The sequence below is a fragment of the Pseudorasbora parva genome, chromosome 22 (assembly GCF_024679245.1).
Source record: "Pseudorasbora parva isolate DD20220531a chromosome 22, ASM2467924v1, whole genome shotgun sequence".
Taxonomy (NCBI): Eukaryota; Metazoa; Chordata; class Actinopteri; order Cypriniformes; family Gobionidae; genus Pseudorasbora; species Pseudorasbora parva.
Window position 1 is genome coordinate 33,200,698 of NC_090193.1, and position 24,480 is coordinate 33,225,177.

Genomic DNA, 24,480 nt, shown 5'->3' on the forward strand with positions numbered 1-24,480 from the left:
ACTAAAACAGAGGACAACTGAACTGGACAAAGTCTTCAATGACGTGCCATTGATGTTCAAGGGCCCTCTAGAGGCCTGGCACAAACATGGCGTGGGGAAATTAAATTTTTTAATTACCCAATTCTAAGTATGAGCAATCTACTTAAAATGGGCCAGTCCCTATAAAGCTCTCTTGGCTAGCATTACATTTTACATCACTAATTTAAGCTGTAGAATCATATCACTGTTTTGCTGGTTGAGGTTTTAGGATCTTATTAAAAACATTTTGATATTACTAGTATATCCAAAAACACCATTTCCAGAGGCTACACAAAAACGCGTGAGCATCAGAACTGGACCACGGAGCAATGGAAGAAGGTGGTCTGGTCTGATGAATCACATTTTATTTTACATCACGTGCATGGCCAGGCGCGTGTGCGTCGCTTATCTGGTGAACACATGGCACCAGGATGAATTGTGGGAAGAAGACAAGATGACAGTGCGATGCTTTGAGCAATGTTCTGCTGGGAAACATGCACCACCTTCCTAAGCATTGTTGTAGACCATGTACACCAGGGGTGTGCAAACTTTTTAAAAAGAGGGCCAGATTCGATGTTGTGGACACAACTGGTGGCCAGACCAGTTACTACAGTTACAGTTAGTGTTACCACAATAAATCTGATAAATGTTGATAAATTGTTGGTTGAGAAGTATTCTAACTGGATCAGTTCAATGTTTCTCCTGATTTGCACATTAGTGTTGTTAAGTCAGCGCTGTATCGACTGGCTTTAAATTCAATCACAGAGAGATTTGCAGCTTGTACTGGAGACCTCTATGCTGAACTCGAACACTTCTCACTGGCTGTTTAGTGGTCATGTAATTAGGACGTAATTTCTGCTTTTGGCGTTAATGTTTCCTTGGTCTGAAATCTAGTACTTAGTGTTGCCACCTTGGTTTGACATTGTGAAACTACATGATTTGTAAATTATGCATGGCGGGCCACACATTGTCTTCTCTTCCGCGTTCCTCAAATAAAGATTCAAAAGGTCATGAATCATGATTCAGATCGCGTGTCAAACTGTCAAACTGCTGAAATCACATGACATTGGCGATATGAATCACAAATCAATCTGCTGATTCGTGACCGTTTGATTCTTTATTTGAGGTTTGAAAACAAACGCGGAAGAGAAGACAATGCTGAATAAAGTCATATTTTTTGTTATTTTTGGATCAAAATGTATTGTTGACGCTTCAAAAGAGTCTAACTAACCGACTGATGTCACATATGGACTACTTTGATGATGTTTTTATTACCTTCTGGACGTGGACAGCAGCTGGGCATACACTTACATTCAAAGGACAGAAAGCCCTCAGACTAAATCTAAAATATCTTAAACTGTGTTCCGAGGATGAACAGATGTCTTTCGGGTGTGGAAAGACATTGGGGTGAGTCATTAATGAAAGAAATTTCATTTTTGAATGAACTAACCCTTTAATAGACAAGTTGTTTGAAATTCATCCCCGGGCTGCATTTGGCCTGTGGGCTGGACTTTGGAAACCCCTGATGTACACCCTTTCATGGAAACGGTATTCCCTGGTGGCTGTGGTCTCTTTTAGCAGGATAATGCGCCCTGCCACAAAGCAAAAATGGTTCAGGAATGGTTTGAGGAGCACAACTACAAGTTTAAGATGTTGAATTGGGCTCCAAATTCCCCAGATCTCAGTCCAGTCGAGCATCTGTGGGATGTGCTGAACAAGTCTGATCCATGGAGGCCCCACCTCGCAACTTACAAGATCTGTACACTGCTGATGCTAAAATTGATTTGCTTCCAACATCTTGGTGTCAGATGCCACAACACACCTTCAGGGGTCTAGTGGAGTCCATGCCTTGATCGCTAAGGGTTGTTTTGGCAGCAAATGGGGGATCAATATAATATTGGTCATAATGCTATGCCTAATTGTGAAATAAGAATTTGGTCATATCGCCCACCCCAACAGTGTAGACAGCATCACTGATTATAATGGATTCTATTTGCTTTTTTAATGTGTTGTGCCACGCTTCTTGCATCCAGTGTAGACACCGTTAGAAAAAAAAAAAGCTTTTGAAATATCTAGTGGATTTTTGCCACATTTAATAGTATTTTTGCCTTAATCCCTGGTTAATTTGACCCAGCTCATTGTGCAGAAAGATCTCAAAGCGTCTCTGGATCAGATGTCTAAACCCACCTGCTGTAAGCCAATCTGTGGGCAATCAGAAGCCTAGCAATCTCTGTCTCGGCCTATCCATGGCCCAACCTGATGTCATGTATTTACAAACTAAAGGCAGATGGAGCTGATAGAGGGAGGGACAGATTTTGCCAGCTCTGAAAAACTGGAGAAGATGGTGTGATTATGAGAGTGAAGTTTCAGCTGCTCGGGTAGCACAATGCTGCAGGATACATGAGATGCTCCCATCCTGAGAGACGCAGATGCTGGTGTGTGAATTATACTATTGTCTTGTCTTTTTGTCTCTTGTCATTTTATCAATCCTTGTGATTGATGTGTGTAGCTAGACTATCTCTCTTATTTCTCTCTCCTTCCCTTGCTTATTCCTTACATAAGATTATAATCGTTCCCTTTCCCCTAGTTTCTTTTTTTTGTATTTCTCTATGGTCTGCAGAAAGGTTGAAACAGAGTCTAATGTACCAGCCACCGGGTTTAATTAGCATTCAGTGCCCTTGGGAAAGCAAAGGAACTTTCTTTTTTTATTCTTAGAAGTTTGCTATTTCGAATTAAGTTCTGGATCATCTGATTTCTTTCGAGAGGCAGTAATGAGGAGCTGGCGATGATATTGCAGACAGAATATCTACCCCTTTGTATTCTTCCTACTGCTCGCTGTCTCTGTCGCTCACGTGGTCTGTTTCTCTTGCTTCCTATTGCTCTCTTCACTTCTCCAAAAACCTCATGAGCTTTCAGCCAATTAAGTTCTTTGCTTGTTGCACTGAGGAACGCTTCATGAAAGAGAGGAGTGCTCTGTGGACTCTGATACATTTGAAGAGGGACTGGTCTTGCAATTATTCAAAATGTATTATGAATTACATTATTGTAATTGCATCTTTGGAGAGCTGAAACCAGGCCAGGAAATTGAAAACAAATTGCTTTTTTGTTATCATCTTCTAAATGCACAACAGCATTTAGGCTATTATATATAATATATGCCATTTTACATCACTATTTAAACATTAGCATGGAGTAGAACTACAAAATGCTTCAAATATGAAAACTCTCACAGACAATCAACAGTCAGGAGGCTTTGCATAAGAGTATGAAGATTAATTACGAAAAACAACTCTATAAACGAGGAATCTCAAGATGAACAGAATTTATTTTCATTGAACATAAACTTTACTGTATCCAATAAACCTATTATTAGATTGGTCCTCCTTTTTCTTCCAAAACAGCCCTAAGCTGTCGAGGCATGGACTTTACTAGATCCCTGGTGCTGTGCTTTGGTATCTGGCACCAATATGTTAGCAGCCGATCCTTTAAGTCATGTAAGTTGCGAGGTGGGTCCTCCATGGAACGGACTTGTTTGTTCAGAGCATCCCACAAATGCTCGATTGGATTTAGATAAAGATCTAAAATTCGTTGTTGTGCTCCTCAAAACATTCCTGAACCATTTCTGCTTTGTGGCAGGGCACATTATCCTGCTGAAAGAGGACACAGCCACCAGAGAATACCATTTCCATGAAAGGGTGTACATGGTCTGCAACAATGCTTAGGTAGGTGGTACGTGTCAAAGTACCATCCACGTTGATGGCAGGACTCAAGGTTTCCCAGCAGAACATTGCCCAAAGCATCACACTGCCTCTGCCGGCTTGCCTTCTTCCCATAGTGCATCCTGGTGCCATGTGTTCCTCAGGTAAGTGACCCACACCCACCCAGCCTTCTACGTGATGTAAATAAAAAAGTGATTAATCAGACCAGATCACCTCCTTCCATTGCGCCGTGGTCCAGTTCTGATGCTCACATGCCCACTGTTAGGGGCTTTAGGCGGCGGACAGGGGTCAGCATGGGCACCCTGACTGGTCTGCGGCTATGTAGCCCCATATGCAACAAACTGCAATGCACTGTGTATTCTGACACCTTTCTATCAGAACCTGCATTAACTTCTTGAGCAATTTGAGCTACCACACGTGAAAGCCTGCTTCACCACTGTTCCTTTCTTGGTCCACTTTTAAAAGATACTGACCACTGCAGACTGGGAACACCCCTCAAGAGCTGCAGTTTTGAAGATGGTGTGATGGTCATCAATCCATCAGTTTGGCCCTCGTCAAACTTGCTCAAATCCTTGGCTATTTTTTCTGATTCTAACACATCAAATTTGAGGGCAAAATGTTCACTTGCTGCCTAATATATCCCACCCACTAACAGGTGCCGTGATGAAGAGATAATCAGTGCTATTCACTTCACCTGGTCCTAATGTTATGCCTGATTGGTGTATATTATTAATAGGCTAATAAGAAGAATGAAAACAATTAAAAAAAACTAGAGAGAAAAAAAATCCAGTGTCAGATGTTTGGCTCTCAATTTGCATTATTTAAGTTTTTTTTTTTTTCTGTCAGCAGTGAATCACTGATGATATTGGCTAAAGCACACAGGCTGCAGTAAAACATCTGAGTATTGATCAACATATCTGGACTCTTCCAAAGACCTGCAGGCCAGATTTCTTGATGATCATGCTTAATATACATTATATACATTCTGTGCTTGTGCCAAATGGCCTATTATGCTGTGTTAGTAAAATCAAAGCATATGGATGTGGAGAGAGTGTGCTATAAATGTGCTTTAAGAGCACAGCCCAACATGGGAACTTTACATTGTGACAAACTGGGAAATGCATAATAGTCAGCAAATGAAAGAGAGAAAGTACATCTACATATGATCAAACTGAATGTATTAACACATGCAATTATTTAAATAATGCATTTATAATTATGGCATCTATATTACTATTATTTGTATTGAATTTGTTATGCTATTAATGCATTCATTTAATTAGTATATTATGATGAAAGATCCCATTTACGGATCGTCCACACAAATTGCTAAAGCCAATAATGACTTATATATGTTTCATTGTATATATAACAGCAGAATTTCTCCTTTTGCATTCCGCAGATAAAGGAAAGTTGTATGAGTTTGGAACAACATAAAAAGAATCTCTATTTTAGTGTGAAATATCCCTTTGAGGAAATGTCCATAGCAAACAGAAGTGTAATTAATCATAGAGCAGAGAGCTTCATCACTTACATAACAAACTTCTTAGCATTATATGTAGGTTTACAAAATGAACAAAGAAGGAAGGAACAAGATAAAGTGGAGCACAGTGAGAGGGGGCAAAAATAGACACAGAGGACAAACTGTGTGTCTGAGGATGTACAGTAAATCAGAAAGCATGTCCTTTTTTGTTGTCTGTATGTCTACATTATGTCCTGACTTTCACACTGTCTGCATTATTATTTTTGTTTTAGTATATATTCATAGTCTGTAGACCTTTTGGTGCTCATACATTACTGATGACGAAATGATTAAGTCAGCTGTACAATAATTTCCTAGTGCTGGGCCATGAGTCTTCTAGATTAGTTTCAAATTGCACACCCACGACCACCCGTAATCCATTCCCTGACCGTCTGATGCATATTGCACACAAAACTAGCAAGAGCTAAGTTAAATTGCCAGGTTCAATCTCATTGGCTGGCCTTACACATCCTCCAGGAATAAGGTGTTTTAATCGTTCTGTCTGGAAACAAAGTTATATTTCATACTGGATTGATCGTTATAACGTTTAGTCAAAGGACTGGCTACATGAAACTTCTTCCAAGCTGTTTACTAACATCACATTGAAATTGTCGTCTTTATCAGTGGCGCCTCCAGGAAATTTTTAATTGGGTGGCCAGAGGGGCAGAGTACAAATCCAAGGGTGGCACACTAAAGTGTAAACTGGATTATGTGGTAACCTGCAATTGTAACTTCAATGATCTAATTACTAAGTAATAAACCACAAAAATGACCTAATTTGTTGATTAACTCATTTGGTAGCGATCACAATGTTATCTACATAGCACAGCTGATTGGTTGCTGTTGCAATGAGCTGTGGCTCAACATTCAAAAAACGAATGTTAGTGTTACTGTTAGCAGTCTGCAGGACACTTTCAGAAACCTTCCACCTGTAGAGATCGGATACAGGGGTTAAATCATGTATATTATATGTACAACAGCAGCAGCATGTCTTACATGCTCACAGTAATTGGTACTGTGTTGGTACTTGCTCTGCAGCAGCGTAGCAGAACCATTCCCCCAAGATCAAATACATTAACGTTTCCATATCCGTTACCATGCCAATCTCTTATTACTATACCAATCTCCTGAGAGTTGTCATGAGAGAATTAAGATACCGGTAATAGGGGTGTAAAGATACCTTCATGTCACAATTCGATACATATCACAATACTGAACTAGTGATATGATATTATTGTGATAGTCCAAGACATATCCTAAAAGGTTCACAAAAAATGTACTGTTGATTTAAAATGCTAAATTTGGTATTGCATTTGGGGTGGAAATCAATAGGCTTGAACTTGGTGCTACTAACACAATGCACAGGACAATGGTGACACCAGAATAAAAATATGAAATATTCTGAAGCTGAAAATACAGATTTTTTTTGACGAATATGCTTGCACTCAGTCACTGACTAGATATATTTAAAAAAACATAGGCCACTTGTTGATGGGAATATAAGACATTTGGCATTATCAGTACCAACAAATATTTCCCTATTGCATTATTTTAAATGTTATTCAACATATATATATATATATATATATATATAGCAGTTTAATGTAGTACTGGCACTAAAACGTAAAGTTGTTGTCACACAGTAATTATATACTATATATATTGTCACTATCCATATTGTTGCATTTATGTATTGCGATATATTATGACATAATATATTGTTACACCCCTAACCAGTATTTCAGTTGCGGTATTGGTGAAACCATTCAAGATTGAATTGGAAACAACATTCTTAATTCAGTTAAACATTAAGCTGTATGTATATGTATACACTTTAGTAGAATATCAGATTTCTTATTTCTAGTTAGTGGGAGTTAAACACTTTGGGTTGACCCGGGGAGACTAAAGCTACAAAATTCATCTTTTTTTACAAAGGAAATAAAACACGGTGAAATATGCTGTATACATGCGTGCTTGTGAGTTTTATCCATTTCAAGTGATGCTCAAATACTGCAGTACTAAATCTCGCATATGCACAATTTTTTTTTAATCCAATGAAATCATGGGAAGTTTCTAGTCAGCAAAAATCCAAAGTTGATTTGTTCTCAATTTCCTCTGTATATGCACGCAAGTTTCAATGAAAAAACGAATACTTTGTATACCAACTAGACTGCCTATAAACAAGTCTCACTTTCAGCAGAAAGAAGAGAGTGAGAGTCTGGTGTCTAAATTGATTTACCCTAGCTTAGGAGAATGGAAGCACGGTGATTTAGTAAGTGTGGTAAAAGGTGCACAATAGTCTTTCATTTGTCTTCATCACCTTATTTCCTATGAATATAATCATTCAGCTGCTGTTTTTACCTGCTTGGCTATATAGGATAGTGTTTTTTTGCTTACGGACTTTCAACGACTAACCTTAACAAAGGTTATTAAGGTTAACTAAATCTAAAACCATAAAAAGACTTTATCGTTACTTGAAATAAACCTTAACTGCAATTTTTTTTATAAATAATTATAAACTAGTTGTTTTATTACAGCTAGTTGTTATTTTAACTTGAAGTACTAAAATAAAACCGCAAACAAAATTATATAGACATTAAAAAAGAATCTAATAAAAAGGACAAAACACAACAAAATGACATTTTACTTCAAATTAAAATGAAAACAGAAAAAAAATCTAACTATTAAAAATATATACATACTATCTCAATGTTACTGAAATAGCACTGACCCTAACACTACAATAAATATATGGAGAAAAAGAATATCTATATTCAATGAATCTATATCTATTTTCAATGAAGTATACAAATAAGTATACTTTTACTTCAGTTCATTTTATTAAGTATACTTAAATAAAGTTTGAGTAGGCTATATTTATATTTAAATTATACTTTATGTAATATCAACGTATTAGTACTTGTAAGTGTACTATTTAAATTTGCACTATAGACTCCCAAGCTAGATCTACAGTCCCTTCTCAAAAAATTAGCATATTGTGATAAAGTTCATTATTTCCAATAATGTAATGATAAAAATTAAACTTTCATATATTTTAGATTCATTGCACACCAACTGAAATATTTCAGGTCTTTTATTGTTTTAATACTGATGATTTTGGCATACCAACCACCCAGAAAAACCTAACCGATACCGATAGCCCCACGACCGTGCAGCAACTCAAATTTTTTAATAAATGCAATAAATATTGTTTCATTTGAAATAAGATTGACAGAGAGACAAATCCCTTAGCAGTTCTCAATGTTTGGAATTGCCACTGAATTTGTTTTGTTTGTGAATGTCAAAGGGGAGTGTTTATGCACAGTTGTTATTTCCCTTCGGAACGAAAAAATGTCACTGAATGTTATATGATGTGAACATGCATATTAATGAAGAATAATTGGTGTGTGTGAGTAATACATATTCACGCAATGAGCAATGAATTAAGTGTTGATAACTGGAATTAAATGCATCTACCTTAACCTTTCTCATTCTTTTTTGTTTCTCTAAAGGGCAGGGTGGGCCATGCCATTCGGCTGTTTAAATCCTGGCGATAAGAAGGACTACAACAGTCCTACAGAAATCACAGACAAATATGATCTGGGGCAGATTGTTAAATCGTAAGTGAAATTTGATTTTGTGTAATCCGTTCTCTTTATGTGTGCATCTAAGCTGCGCAAGTTGTTCTCAAATGTACCATATTTGTAAGGGATAATGTGCAGTCAGCCATCATTATCACAAAAGTTCATTCAGATGGACTCTTGTATCACCCTGAAGGGGTATATTTAGCAACTGTGACTGACTGTACATTATGCCTCAAATTGTATAGTTACTCAGCAAATAAATGGATATAAAATACTGATTTCAGTTTAAATTATTTTATTATGTGAGACTGTAGACATGAAACTAGTATATTCAGTAAATGCTAGTCAAGGGCAATGGTTATAAAAACATGTTTAAACGCAGAATGATGTGATTAACCAATAAGAATAGAGTATTCCAGCTATGTATAAAGAACTCATGCAGAAATTCTCTGTAGAGATAACCAAAATTTTCAATATAAATTCTAATGTAATTAGTGCAATAAACCTAATTTCTTCTCAAGGGAGGAGTTCTGTGAGATCTTCAGGGCGAAGGATAAGAACACTCTGAAAATGTACACCTGCAAAAAATTCATGAAGAAAGATGGAAGAAAAGTGCGGAAGGCTGCCAAAAATGAGATTGTCATTCTGAAGATGTGAGTTAAATTTAAATGTATGAATTTATGAATAATGATACTTAAAGCTCCATTAAACACTGTAATTCCTCTGTAATGACTTGTGTACACCAGAAGTTCACAGATCCTTATTATGCTGGTCCCTTTCACAACTCAGCATTAGGCTACTATTTACATGTTACTTGCTACTTTGCATCGATATTGCGATGAGCGCATCCACGAATTTTAAGTATAGGGATTGTAGCTGATGGGTTCTGGTTTGGAACGCCTGTAATTTGCTGATTAATTGCCAAGTAAAACCATCATAAAGTGAAAGTTTATCATTTTCATGTGTTTTTAAGTTATGTCAGTTCAAACAACTGCACAAGAGACTGGAACTCACAGATCTGCATAGATGGCACGTGAACACCGAGTTCAGGCCTCTTTCTTAAGTCAATGATTATGTGTTGTAAACAATTAATGTGCATCATTATATTGGATCTGTGCATTCGTCTTAATGTGACAGCAGCCTAATATACCCGCAGATGTTTGTCACCACCAATGTTAATTAACCACCAATATTATATTTAATTTTTACAGTGAAGACTATGCAGTGTTATTTTTCATTCGATTCATCAATGTCCGTACCTGAATACAGTTAGATTTACCTGAAAAACTTAAAGAACTATACTTCGTTTGCATCTTTGTTCTGTTGTATTTATCTATGATTGTAATTTGTTTGTTAGTTTCTATGCAAATGCACACTGTCCTAAAATCACCCCAATGATTCAATCTTTAAAAACAGAGCTAATCAAATCATCTGGTGAAATTGTTTTCATTTTGCAATATATTGCAGAAAAACAAAACCGCAAGATTAGCCACCATTTGGTTTAATGGCAGAGAGATTTGAGGTTTTGTGAGAGTATTGAACATATTCTTGCGTAATTTTTCAGCTTCAAAAACCCATATAATATATGGGTTGCAAATTGCCTATTTCCTTTAATTCTGTAAAAAAAGGATTTTAACAAAAAGCTTATTGACTTTGTGGAGCTATGCATAGCCGGTGTTCATTATCGAGATTTTCAGTCCTCTCAAAGAACTGGAAAGTACACTAAACGCCTAATGATGCAATGAATTTTGTTTAATATACCAAACATGTCAAAGCCTTAAGATATTAGATATAAATGCTTGCATCAGTGTATGATTATATACTGCATCTACTCTAAGTCTAAGTCTTTTTGATCCTGCAGTGCTGTATTTGTGTCCCTGCTCACAAATCACAACAGCTCATGAATAACACATAAAAGAAATGTCACTTTCAGAATGATTCACCTTTAGTTCCTCATCCTTTTGCTGGCAGAAGTGCACATTAGTGTCTTCAAAGCATAATCAGTGTATTCATTCCTTCATTTAAAAGTTGGCTGACATAACCACCTAAACTCTGAAGCACTCCTTTACAGTGTCCATGTTGCATAATGAATTCAATTATACGATAATATGTGCCGGAATTAAAATATAATATGCTCTAAGGGAAGTTTCTTGGAAACTTTTAAGTTACATCTGCTATTCAGTTCATTTCAATTCATTTCATTTCATTATAATAAATATTCAAAAGCAACTTTAAAATAAGAACAATGCATTAAATCCCAATGATTAGCCAAAGGCAACAGTGGCCAAGAAAATCTCTCCAAGATTTAGTAGATGAAGAAGAAACCTTGGGAGAACCAAGACTCAGCTGACGAAGCCTTCTCCTTAGGCTGGCATATATTTGAAAACAGTTACACAAACCATACATATATGCATAAATGAACAGATATGATTCAGCCACAGAGCATTAATGGTAATACTGACATTTGTTGTTTAATTAAAAAATGATTATAGCGGATATAGGAATCCATGCGATATGCAGATTGTAGGGATGCAGGCGTGTATGACTGGCATTGGACGACTCTGTGGTGGCAGATGGGGCACCTGTGTGGGGTTGATGGTGGTCCGAGGTGGATCTGGGCATGTATTAGTCTCTGATGTGCTGCAGACTGCCTCTTAACTGTTTGTCCATCTCTCCTCCCCAGGGTGAAACACCCCAACATCCTCCAGCTGGTCGATGTCTACGAGACCCGGAAAGAGTACTACCTCTTCCTTGAGCTGTAAGTCCTGAAATCAGTTTAAGAGGAAATCGTTTTTTTTTTGCTGTACAGGGAGGAGTGGAATGATTTCAGTAGTTCTCAACACCTCAGCAAAACTAATAATTATTTATTATTATTAAAAAAATATATAAGGCCTTTATGTATTTTCAAAAGATGTAAACATACAGCATAATACACTGGAATACAATGAGGATTAAAAGTACAAATAAATGTTCCTCAAAAGCCTGTTGTAACATATTTTAACATGATTTTTCTAAAAATAAAATAAAATAAATAAATAAAAGAAATTAAGTGGTTATCTTAAAATGTTACTAACAATATAAAAGTTATTTTTATTTAAAAAAAAATCAGTAAGTATTTCACAACAGCATTATAATAAAAAAGAATTTCACAGCATTATAATAAGGCCTCAAAAAAATCTATCTTTCAATCAAAGTCTTTAATTTACGCATTTCAATTAATAGTAAAATTCCATTAAATTTAATTGAATAATCTTTACATATTATGAATTTATAAAACATTTTGTATGAATCTTAATGGAACAAGGGAATTGACCATTTAGTTTATGTGATTCGTATTAAATTTGTTTAAATTGCAGTTGTTTTATTAAGCTCTAGTTCTGTTTTTTTACTCATTTAAAATTCTTAATTCATAATATGAAAGCATTATTCAATTAAATTTGATGTGATTGTACTATTATTTGAAATACGTAAGTCTTGAAAAAAGGCTTTCATTATGTGAATGTTGTGTTATTTTTTTGAAAGTACATTGTGTACAACAGGTTTTTCAGCAAGTTCTGATCATGTTGATCATTTAGAGAACTTTAAATACTGCGTGTAAATGATACAGTAGACTTTATAGGGTTACAGTTATAACTTTCTAAGGTTATAAAGACAAGAGAGATAATTTATTTCCTTGTGAATATTTCTGTTTGATTATTTTTGATGACATTAGAGAGTGGCAGGTCTATTTGGCTGTATTTAAACTGCAAGGTGTAACGCACAAATCTATTTTGAAATCTCAAGATATTTTGTCGCATTAATATTTTGCAAGACAAGCTTTTTAACCAAGAAGTGAATACAGCACACAGAACATGTGCACTGCCTTTGCATGTGAGTGATTAAGCGCCTGCCTGTCTCTCAGGCGACGTGTGGATGCAATGGGTAAAACATTGAAGTAAAAGTTGCAGAAATCAAATTCCTCCGGCGTAGGTTGTTTGGCGACATAGGTTCCTTTCTATAATGTTGATGCTGACTTCAAGAGGCTAAATCCGCTGCTGTTGCCTGAGACATAACAGAAATAAACCCTGCGCTCAGACTGTCCTAGCATGATTATACTGCCTCGTCCTTGTCACATTCCTACCTGTCTTTTTGGATTTGCATTTATTATTGTAATGCCTCATCCCTGCTGTATGTGTGGCGTGGACTGGCTGATTTGTGCCTGCTACACCTGCATGATTAAGCAAAGCTTTTGAAGGTTCCAACGTTTAAAGCAGGGTGTGAATAATTCATAATTGCACAGAAGAAGCAGCTCAGCATGTTGTGTGTTGTCTTGCAGAGCCACAGGTCGGGAGGTCTTTGACTGGATCCTGGACCAAGGCTATTATTCTGAGAGGGACACAAGCAATGTTATCAGACAGGTGATGGAGGCAGTTGCTTACCTGCACAGCCTGAAGATCGTCCACAGGAACCTAAAGGTACATCGCAAAGTGCCCTCTGGTGGTCATTAGTGTGTATATTATAACGAATTAACCCTAGAAGCTTTGCTTCCACTGCACTGTCCTGTTTTGGTTTTCAAATTCACTTTCACTTTTAATGAGATTAACTCAGATCAGTTTTTTGTCAATATCCAGTATTAATTGTTGTCCATGTTTATTATTGTCAAAATGTTGTTTATATCAGTTGACAGTGAATTTAGACATATCTCTAATTTCACAAAATTTGTATTGCTGTTCGCTGAGAATATATTTTTTTCTTAATAAGTAATTGTTCTTGTTTAGTATCAAACATCCTTTAAATAAGATAAGTAAATTAGATTTGTTTTCAGAAAAATGACATTGAATTATTATTATTATTTATATTATTTAAATCTAAATCTACCAACATTTAGTGAGGTTAATGTCTAAAAAAAGAAAGTACATTTTCCAACAGGGAAAGATTAATTTTACTGGAAAACTAGACAAAAATACTGAACATTACCACGGAAAATAATTTTCGCCGTGCAGAATACAAACTAATGAACATATTTTAATCAGATACTAAAAAGTTGCATTTGTATTGTCTGTTTGAACAAAACCATGGTGGCATTCATATTTCTTAGATCATGTATTCTTTTTTTTTTTTAAATGGTATCACCATCAAACATACATGCTCTCTGACTGTTAGCAAACAACTAAATGTAGCTATGTGCTATATTCATATCTTATATACGTTCACTAATAATGATTCTTATTCAGTAAATAATGTTTCTAAATTGCACTAATTTTACTTGTTTTACTTCAGCTGCTTTTGAACACAAAGACAAGTCTGTTTTGAGAAAAAGAAATTCCATGAAGCAGAATGTCACCTTGTCATTCTCATTCCCTCTAGCTTGAGAATCTGGTGTACTACAACCGACTGAAACATTCAAAAATAGTCATCAGTGATTTCCATCTGGCAAAACTGGAGAATGGACTCATCAAGGAGCCCTGTGGAACCCCAGAGTATCTGGGTAAGAAGCTCTTTAAAACAGGCAAAACTTCTTTAAACACTCATGGGGGAGACGCAACAGATGGTCTTTATTGAGGAACAACAACAATAACAAGATTATAGCAAACAGAATTTTTTTTACAAGATTTCTGTTTACATAGGCATAGGTTGTTAAAATTAAAATAGCAAACTATGGTAACTGGAGCGTTTATGTTTCTGGTGATGATTTATTTTTCTCTTTGGTTCAATCAGCCCCGGAGGTTGTTGGGAGACAGAGATATGGCCGACCTGTGGACTGCTGGGCCCTTGGTGTGATCATGTACATTCTGTGAGTGTATTCTTCTAGACCAAAACCAGGAGCTCATAATACCTTTATTTACAGACACCATTTACTTCCGTATAGTCTTCCACAGCCATACTTTTGATTATCAACTGATGTGGCTAATAATCCGATATTCAGCGTATCCGGAAAGTATTCACAGCGCTTCACTTTTTTCACATCTTATATTACATCCTTTTTCCAAAATTAATTAAATTCCTGTTTTTCCCTAAAAAACAGGATGGAAAAATCACATGTATATAAGTATTCACAGCCTATGTGCAATACTTTGTTGAAGCACAAAAAAAAAATATTTTTGAGTATGAAACTACAAGCTTGGCATGCCTATTTTTGGGGAGTTTCTCCCATTCTCCTTTGCAGGACCTCTCATGCTTCATCAGGTTGGAAGGAGATCGTCGGTGCACAGTCATTTTTAGATCTCTCCAGAGATGTTCAATCAGGTTCAAGTCTGGGCTCTGGCTGGGTCACTCAAAGACATTACATGTTTATGTTTATGTTACATTCACAGAGTTGTCCCGTTGCTACTCCTTTGTTATCTTGGCTGTGTGCTTAAGGTCATTCACCTGTTGGAAGATGAACATTTTCCCCAGTCTGAGGTCCAGAGTGCCCTGGAGCAGGATTTCTTCAAGGATGTCTCTGTACATTGCTGCATTCATTCAGTTCCTGCTATTGAAAGACATCCCCACAGCATGATGCTGCCACCATGCTTCACTGTGGGGATGGTATTGGCCAGGTGATGAGCGGGGTCTGGTTTCTTCCAGACATGACGTGACATGATTTTATCAGACCAGATAATTTTGTTTCTCGTGGTCTGAGAGTCCGTCAAGTGCCTTTTGGCAAACTCCAGGCAGCTTTTCACTGAGGAGTGGCTTCCATTTGGCCCTCTACCTTATAGGCCTGATTGGTGGAGTGCTGCAGAGATGATTGTTCTTCTGGAAGGACCTCCTTTCTCCACAGAGAAATGCTGAAGCTCTGTAAGAGTGACCATTGGGTTCTTGGTCATGTCCCTGGCTAAGGCCCTTCTTCCCAGATCACTAGGAAGAGTTTTAGTTGTTCTAAACTTCTTCCATTTACGGATGATGGAGACCACTGTGCTCATTGGGACCTTCAATCCTGCAGAAACTTTTCTAATAAATTTGCAAAGATTTCAAACAAACTTCTTTCACATTGTAATTTTTCATTGTTTGTAGAATAAAAAGACAAAAAATCAATTTAATCCATTTTGGAATAACGCTCTAACATAACAAAATGTTAAAAAAATGGTAGCGCTGTGAATACTTTTCGGATGCACTATACAGAATCACCACTTTGACAAGAACTGGCTATCTGAGGAGTACATTTTAAATTGATGATACTGCAGTAGTAAAGCAATATCTAATTCACAAAATATTGCTGCAGTTTCCACAAGATCTGTACAATCATTTAAAAATGCCAATATTGTGCTCATTTAATGTTCAATATGCATCAGACATTATGTCGGCAGACTGTCTGTGAGTCTACCACTATCCAGACCCTTCTCACAGTTTGTAATGATTTCCCTCATCCCATGCACAGACTCTCTGGAAATCCTCCCTTCTACGATGAAACAGATGAAGAGGACTATGAAAACCATGATAAGAACCTCTTCCGAAAGATTCTTGCTGGAGACTATGAGTTTGACTCACCATACTGGGATGAAATTTCAGACTCCGGTACTTTTACTGATACAACTTCAACTGCTTTGTACAGCACAAATTCTCTTATGTAAACCTTTTAAAGACATGATGTGAAAGTTTGGCTGTGTTTACTGAGTTACGTTTTGGTCTTACATCTTTAATTTTGTTGGTCCACAGCTAAAAATTTAGTGTCACGTCTTATGGAGGTGGACCAGGACCAGAGATTGACTGCACAAGAAGCCATCAACCATGAATGGTATTTATAGTATCAATATACTTAACAATTTCTCATTACATTGGCATTAATAACTGTTCAGAGAAGGCTTTTGAGTAAAATGCTCAAAAATACAGTAAAAACAATAATATTGTGAATTTTTTTTAAATACCAGTTTTATATTTGAATACATTTCCAAATGTAATTTATTCCTGAGATGTTAAGCTGAATTTGTAGCATCATAACTCCAGTCTTCAGTGTCAGATGATCCTTCAGAAATCATTCTACTATGCTGATTTTAAGAAACATTTCTTATTATTATCAATGTTGAAAACAGTTTTGCGGCTTTATATTTTTGTGGAAACCCTAATACATTTCTTTCATGATTCTAAAAGAATAAGAGCTTTTGTTTGAAATGGAAATCTTTACTGACACTTGATCAAGTTACTCCATCCTTACTGAATAAAAGTTTTCATTTCTTTCAATAAAAAAAAAAAAAATCATACTGGCGCCAACCTTTTGAATCTTAATATATATTTAAAACAACTTTCCAGGCCATATAATGAGCTTTCTTGTACTGTTAAAGGATATCTGGAAATGCTGCTTCCGACAAGAACATCAAGGAAAATGTGTGCGCACAAATCGAGAAAAACTTTGCAAAAGCTAAATGGAAGGTAATTTCTAAAAGCATTTCACCCTCAATAACACTTTTGTGTTTTAAGAAATAAGTTGAGTTTGTCCAAATTAAATCTGGATCATCACCTTCCTGCAGAAAGCTGTACGGGTCACAACTATGATGAAGCGTCTCAGGGCACCAGAGCATCAGACAGCGGCTCCGGCAGCAGCAGCAGCAGCAGCAGCAGCAGCGCCAGATGCAGCCAACCCTGCAGCCGGGCCTCAGGAAAACCTCCAGGCTCCATCAGAGGCCTCCACAGCCCAGTCAAGTACTGCCGAAAGCAACTCTGCGAGCACAGAAGCCCCTGTTGTGGAAGCTGCCAATGCAGAAGCAGTGGCCGCTGCCGACGCTCCGCCAGCTGAGCCCGTTCTCCACGTTCCAGCTCCTGAACAGCTTGATCCCACATCGCGATGCAACGGAGAGGCTTTAGACTCCCTGCCATCGGACACAGGGGAGGAACAGAGCGGTTAATCTCACTACCTCTCACCTGGGTTTAGTTCCCGCACACTTGTACATAAGCAGCAAGCATGCTTATACTGATTCCACAGCACATAGCATTAATCTCAACACGCTCTTTCACGAGCCGACTTCTAAAGGCACATTCACACTGCACCGGGACATGCCGACAGACACTGGTTTTGCCGGATCAGTGTGTTACCTCTGTCACTGTTGGTTGACTCTGTAATGCAGATCGTAATGTAATATGATGGTTGTCCATGTTGGTCGCGTTTGTCGGTGCAGTGTGAATTGGCCTTATATTGGCCCAGCAAGCATTCTGTTGTTTTCTATTGAATCACAAAGCTGTGTGACGTGTATCGAAGACCCTGGCCACTTTAACTTTGCGTAAAAGAAGAAAAAAGTTGTTTTCTGCTTACATTAAGCCAAGATTGGAATCTTTAGCACTGATCTGCATACATGCTTTAGGATAGATTATCATTGTAGGCCTCATTTTATAGCCTTGTTTTATTTTATTCTATTTGATTGCATTGCAGTTCGTTGACATCTGTCTTGAACTAGTCAGAGAACCGCAGATACACAGCTTCGTGTGCAATGTAAAGTTTCTGTAAATAGCTTACTTACCTCTGTAGATTAGACGTAGCCAAGAACAGCATGCTTTTTCAAATCTGCTGTTTATGACACACACGTCCAGGTAACTGACACATTCAGCTTCAGCTTTACATGGACATTTCATGTCTTGAGCGAACACACACTCATGAAACGTTAAGAAGATTTATATGAAAAATACTTCTACTAAGGCGGCTAAGTTCATCTCGTAATGGTGTTTTAGTGATTGAGACATGTGGCCCAATAAATGGAGCGGAGTAGGTAACATAAAAACCTCGCATCTGCTTGGTAGCTAGCCACATGAATGGTGGAAAATGTTATTTGTTCTTATAATGAATTATATTCTCATTTGCATAGATTGTACATGTTCTGAATAATATACCTGTTCATACACAGCCACACACAGTCATCTTTGTTTTTAACAGGATTTCATTTAAGGCATAAATGTACAAGTTAAAGTGGCCATTTTATGCCTACTTTAAGACCCTTTCATTGGGATGAATATTTACTCTAATTCTTTATATATATATTTTTTGAACGCAGATCTTTTTTGAATTGCAAGTATGTGATAGGCATCGGATATATACTGCTGGCCCTGGTTCTAAGACCTGGTATTAAGAAGCATTTTCCTCAATCTGATCAATCTGACGCTAAATACATGTGTAGACGGACTCTAAAATGTTTTGAGCTTTGGACCACTTAGAGAGGTAGTTGAAAACACATTCAAACGGATTGCTTTCGTAGTGTAGGCGCTCAAAAAAGACTGCCTACTCTCCGCCAACTGACCTAACGCATATGGGAAACATGCTAGCCAGATGGGACTTAAACTTTGTCGGCTGAAAGACTAATTTTCTCTCACCATTCCTGATTTCTAACACACTCACAGTGTTCGCCGTGGTCTTGCGGCAATCAGAGCAGAAATGAAATCTGCTGCTCTCTGTATGTTTTTCCATTGTCTCCTTTTGCATTCATATGTAAATTGTGCAAGCTTATTTTGTCCATTAGATCAAACGATCTGAAAAAGCTCATACATTTACCTGCCCCTAGACACTCCCTTCGAAGAAATCAGGACAGAAGGGGACACATTTGGACAAAGACACAGATTAAAACATCAGGTGTAAATGGGAGTGTTTCTACTTGTGATCTGATCAACCAAAATGCATCTTAATACCAGGTTTAAACGGGGGCTTACTTATACAGTCATTTAACCTTTTGATTAGGACACGTTACAAAAAAGTTCAAATGGCAAGTATAGGGTGCTGCAGGAATGACTCCTAAAAGCCAGTAACACCATTATTTGTTGGCTGCATGACTGAAATAAGGTCTGTAGTTAACAATCTCAAGATATCGTACAATCTCGACCATTCTGTTGTACAACATTAAATACATCAGTAAAACCACACATTAAATGTGGTTCCTAACAAGTGGCTAAATGGGACTACAGAGGTTTCCGGTTCACATCAAGGACATTAACCTTGAGTTTAACTATGCATTATAGTAGTCATAACTACGATAACTAATGTTTTAATAATAATTCAAATTCTATAACAATAGGCAAGTAGACACCACAATTAAAATGATAACAACGCCGTTGGAATCACTTTTAGAATGATTTTTTTCCAGCTGATGATTGAAAAAAATCTGAATCCACTATAAAGACTTTAAAGAGCTTGAGCATTTAAACAGCAGTACATGCTTATAATAAACAACATCATCTGTTTTCTTAAATACTAATATAGTTACCTTAATAGTTATTATTCTTGGTGTGAACAGGTCTTACACATCATGCTAAGGAAACTTTATAATTTTAAATAATTGTATCCCTTAAAAATCTTTTATAATATTTACGTATTTAAACTTTTTCCCCTGTGAAGATAATTTCTTCAAGCCTTAAAATAGCTTGAATGTAACACCACCCTTTCTTAATTTAGTATATGCAGAACTATGAATATGCAAATGATTCCCCGCCTCCACTCACTCACACCAGCTCAGAATACTGGTCCACTCAGTCAACTGTAGTAAACGCTACACAATGGCAAGTGGAAATATTGGTTTAATTCAGCTATATATGTTTGATCCAGTAACTGATTCAGAAGAAGAGGAAGAGCAGATTACACAGGATCGTCTTCAAGTCGATGAATCAGAAACGCTCTCCACAACATTGGACACATAACGGTTATTGATATAATTAGCCTTTGACATGACTACGTCATCAAACAGTTAATAATGTAATGCTAATGTTACACAAACCATGTTCTCGTTCACAGTCTCAGAGTCAGACAGCTGCCTTCTAAAAATAAGCATCCCTAGACACATTAAACATCATGGAAAGTCCGTGGGGAAAAGCCCCGTCCCACACGTTGACGGGATTGGTTATGTTTGTGACAGTAGCAAACGTGTGGTTTCAAACCGAGCTTTTGAGACTCTTTGATACGCCGCAGCTTTAAGGAGAAAATACTCAGCATAGCGTTGACTGATGCATCTGCACTTGGTTTGTCTTAAAGCATATAAAAATAGACATAAACAACATTAAAAACTTGATTTTCACCACAGGGGGTCATTAAATAAAGCTTAGAAGAATTGTCGGAAGACTAGTAGCGGTGATGCGGAAGTTATTACTTCTGCTGATTGTATTTAGGCTTCTAATAATTATAAAAACATTAAAATTATAATAAATTAAAATTATAATAAAACAAATTGTGTTCATGCGTAATTATCTTAAAACATTTATTGGTCACTGAGTATATTTTCTGCAATAATCCAAAAGCCAATAGAAAATCCAATTGGACTTTTGTCAAAGGAACCAGGATAACAAAGATCACTGCAGCACTCTATATTGGGAAGCTATATTTCTGAAGTGAATATTCCACATGTTAATAATCATTGTCTTAGCCCTGTTAATCAAACCCTATAATGATTTAACATTTTACATTACAGCTTTTCCTCCACAATTTAAACAGCCCTTTCTCTTTAAACGGTCTAGTGTGTGGAATTTACCGTTACTCATGATGCCAGTACTTATTCATTATTTAGTTGATGCATTCTAAATTTGAAACTCATTTTTGTTGTGTTGTTTTCAGTTTATAGATGTATTTTAGCACAGAAACGGCAGGCGATGTAGGATTAGAAGAGCTTAACGAAAGCAAAATCGAAACGGTCGACCTCTTATACGAGCAATAGTCTACAACTGCGATACTGTGATGCTACTCTCAATGTCAGTGTCCATGTGAACACTCTGGATTTCTGATTGGCTTGTCCTCCACTGAAGTCGACAATAGTGATGTCAGGTCAGGACTTGATGAAACCAGTGCACCTATTGTACAATTGTTTAGAACCTGTCATACAGTACGGAAACAGTGACGAGTTTCCCCTCTAGCGGCCAACGATTTGTAATTGTTGTGCAGTGGTGTCATGCTGTAATTTTCTAAACATCATAGGAGTCAGTGGAGGTTTGACTTAAGAAGGCCTTGATATGCAATTACGCTGTCAGCGGTCTATTGATTTAAAGGTGATGCTCAGCACGGGTTGTCACGGGTTTCTACTGAAGTCAGCTTTGATATACTTTACATCTCACATGTGTCGTTGCCATTTTGTATCTTTCATTTCTCTTTGATCTTATAAAGTGATATTTCTCGCACCTTTATTCGTTCTATCTACCCTGACACTTTGAGATGCCATTTGTCTTTAATCTCATATAAAAAAGTGCAAACTGGTAATATCTAAAATAAAGAGTGATAAGTAATGTTCCATGTAGGTCTGTAAAAATGTTTTTTATAGCATTCATGTATACTAATACCGCAACTAGATACTGTGTTACACAATTCAAAGCAATTTTTTTGAAATAGTGCTTCACTATTGCCTTGGTGTTGGGTGTCTGTTGATTTCCTCATTCTCTCAGATGTTCTTCTCAGTTTGGTTGACTGTGAACCTGTGAATACACTGAGGACTGGCCTCTCTCCACTTTAACCTCTGTATTCTTCAAATGACTTTCATGCTTTTAAAATAAACACATCCTTGAACGATCATCCGTTAGTAGTCGTAGTTCTTTGTTGTATGCAGCACGTATTCATTTAATTTTGTTTAGAATGTTTGGGAATTAAATATGTTGTCAAAAATCACAGAGAAAAACATCTTGAGTTATTTAGTAGACAGTCACATGAATGGTATTGGAATACTGCCTGCATGCAGTGGGCTCATCTGCACAAAGCCCCTAGACTGATTATTTGGCATGGAGGGATGTTGTGTCAGTCTCAACAAGGGACATCCGTACAGTGTTATAGTTTACACTGTTCTTCTCAACGTCGACTATGTCCTTTGAGGATATGTTAAATGCCAGAAAAAAGGTGAAAGGAAGTGAATTTTGGCATTGGAGAACGGGAAGTTATACTGAACGGCAATATAATTCCACAGACTATTTGCACCTGAGGCACCCAGTGCAGTTAAGTATTGGCCTTCAATGCTGTTAATGCCATTAAAGGTGCTTTATGCAAGTTTTTGACTGTACTAATGAATAAAAATACCATAATATGTGCTCAGATATTTAGGAAACATTCAGAACATGCTCGTTTTTCTGAAAGCCAATGCTACCAGCAGTTATTTTACTTTGAAATGTGTGTTCCGTGTCGAAATGTGTATTTTTGGTTTGGTCCGCATGTTCTACCACAGGTTGGCGGAAAACACAAGCTGCCTGCAGATCACAGATTCTACCCAACCTAAAAAAAAGCCACAGCACTCATCTAAAAATCTCATAATAAATACAGTGTGTATGTCTCCTCGCCTTCCGTTGTCAACTGCGCGTGGCCTTAATCTGGCAACCCCGAGCGTTGAGTCTGAGGAGGAGGGGGCGGGGCAAACAATACTTTGAATTTGGACTACAGTACCCATTTCACCACTACGTCCGACTGATCCGAGGGCGTGCGTGTTTCCTGTGGTACAAGAGGTAAAAACGATATAAATACTGTTCGTTTTCTCACACAAACCGCTCGTTTCGTGTCTTAGGCCATCAGTGTGTACTTTCGATGGGGGATTGTTTAATTTGGACTTCTCTGTGTATGCTCTTTGAGGTGGTGACCATAGACCTGCATTATGTGAGGCACAGACAAGAACGGTTTGACCTAAAATGATCAAAATTGAAACTACTGGGGAAGCAAATACTCCTACATCTTGGATGCCCATGAGGTAAGCTAAAACATTAAAAATTTAATTTCAAAGTGAACTATCCCTTTAATGCTGCCTTCATATGTTGTCATGTTAGCTTAAATAGTTTCCTAGTTAAAAATTAGACACAAACACCCTCTCAAATCAAATTTAACACTGGGAGGTTCAGGGATAATTTTGGTATACCCAAGTTCGCAGTCCATAAATTTAGTGGAGGGTAGAATGATTGCTGTGGTGATTGCTATTCTTCAATAGTATTTTTTTTTCAGGTACTTCGCCGTGTCTTGTTGTTGGTGCACATTTACATACAGCTCTGGAAAAAATTATGAGACCACTGCAGAATGATAAGTTTCTCTGGTTTTACCATTTATAGGTGTTTGAAAAGAATTAACATTGTTTTATTCTAGAAACTACAGAAAAGATTTCTCCCAAATTCCAAGTAAACGTCATTTAGAACAGCATTTTTCTGCAGAGTTTTCAGTGGGATAACCGATTTTCAAGCACAGCTTTCATGCGTCTTGGCCACCAGTCTTTCACATTGCTGTTGGGTGACTTGGCGCAAAAATTCAAGCAGCTCTGCTTTGTTCGATGGCTTGTGACCATCCATCTTCTTCAAATACCATTCCAGAGGTTTTCTGTGTGGTTCAAGTCTGGGGATTGTGATCTGGTGGTTCTCCAGCCAAACCTTGATTAACCTCCTGGAAAAAACAAATTCCTTAAGATTTAGGGAACATTGTCAGAGCAGAAGGAGGCATGTTTTCTTCTAGGACGTGCATGATTCAAAGACGAATGTGCCCAATTCCAGCCGCCACCAAATTTCACAGTGGGTGCAAGACACTGTGGCTTGTAGGCCTCTCCAGGCCTCCGTCTAACCATTTGACAATCAGGTGTTGGACAAAGCTGAAAACTGGACTCATAAGAGAAGATGACCTTACTCTAGTCCTCGACAGTCCAATCCTTATGGTGTCTTGCAAACCTCAGCCTGGCTCCTTCTCATTGATGGGCTTTTTCTAGCTTTACACGAGTTCAGCCCTGCCCCTAGGAGCCTGTGCACTTCCCCTCAGCTGCCGTTTGCCATTCTTTTT

The 24,480-nt window shown here is 37.3% G+C and overlaps 1 protein-coding gene across 2 annotated transcripts in view; it reads left to right on the forward strand.

The window, feature by feature from the left end:
• Positions 1-19,580, forward strand: part of camkvb (CaM kinase-like vesicle-associated b) — a 146,324-nt gene extending 126,744 nt beyond the window's left edge. For both annotated transcript variants that reach the window (XM_067431388.1, XM_067431389.1), the window contains 10 exons: positions 8,772-8,879; positions 9,365-9,496; positions 11,527-11,601; positions 13,159-13,297; positions 14,190-14,310; positions 14,541-14,616; positions 16,183-16,319; positions 16,461-16,539; positions 17,084-17,171; positions 17,270-19,580. In XM_067431388.1, coding sequence (XP_067287489.1) covers positions 8,772-8,879; positions 9,365-9,496; positions 11,527-11,601; positions 13,159-13,297; positions 14,190-14,310; positions 14,541-14,616; positions 16,183-16,319; positions 16,461-16,539; positions 17,084-17,171; positions 17,270-17,644 — 1,330 coding nt within the window. In that variant the 3' untranslated portion in view covers positions 17,645-19,580. The remainder of the gene's footprint in view (positions 1-8,771; positions 8,880-9,364; positions 9,497-11,526; positions 11,602-13,158; positions 13,298-14,189; positions 14,311-14,540; positions 14,617-16,182; positions 16,320-16,460; positions 16,540-17,083; positions 17,172-17,269) is intronic.
• The last annotated feature ends 4,900 nt before the right edge of the window (positions 19,581-24,480 follow it).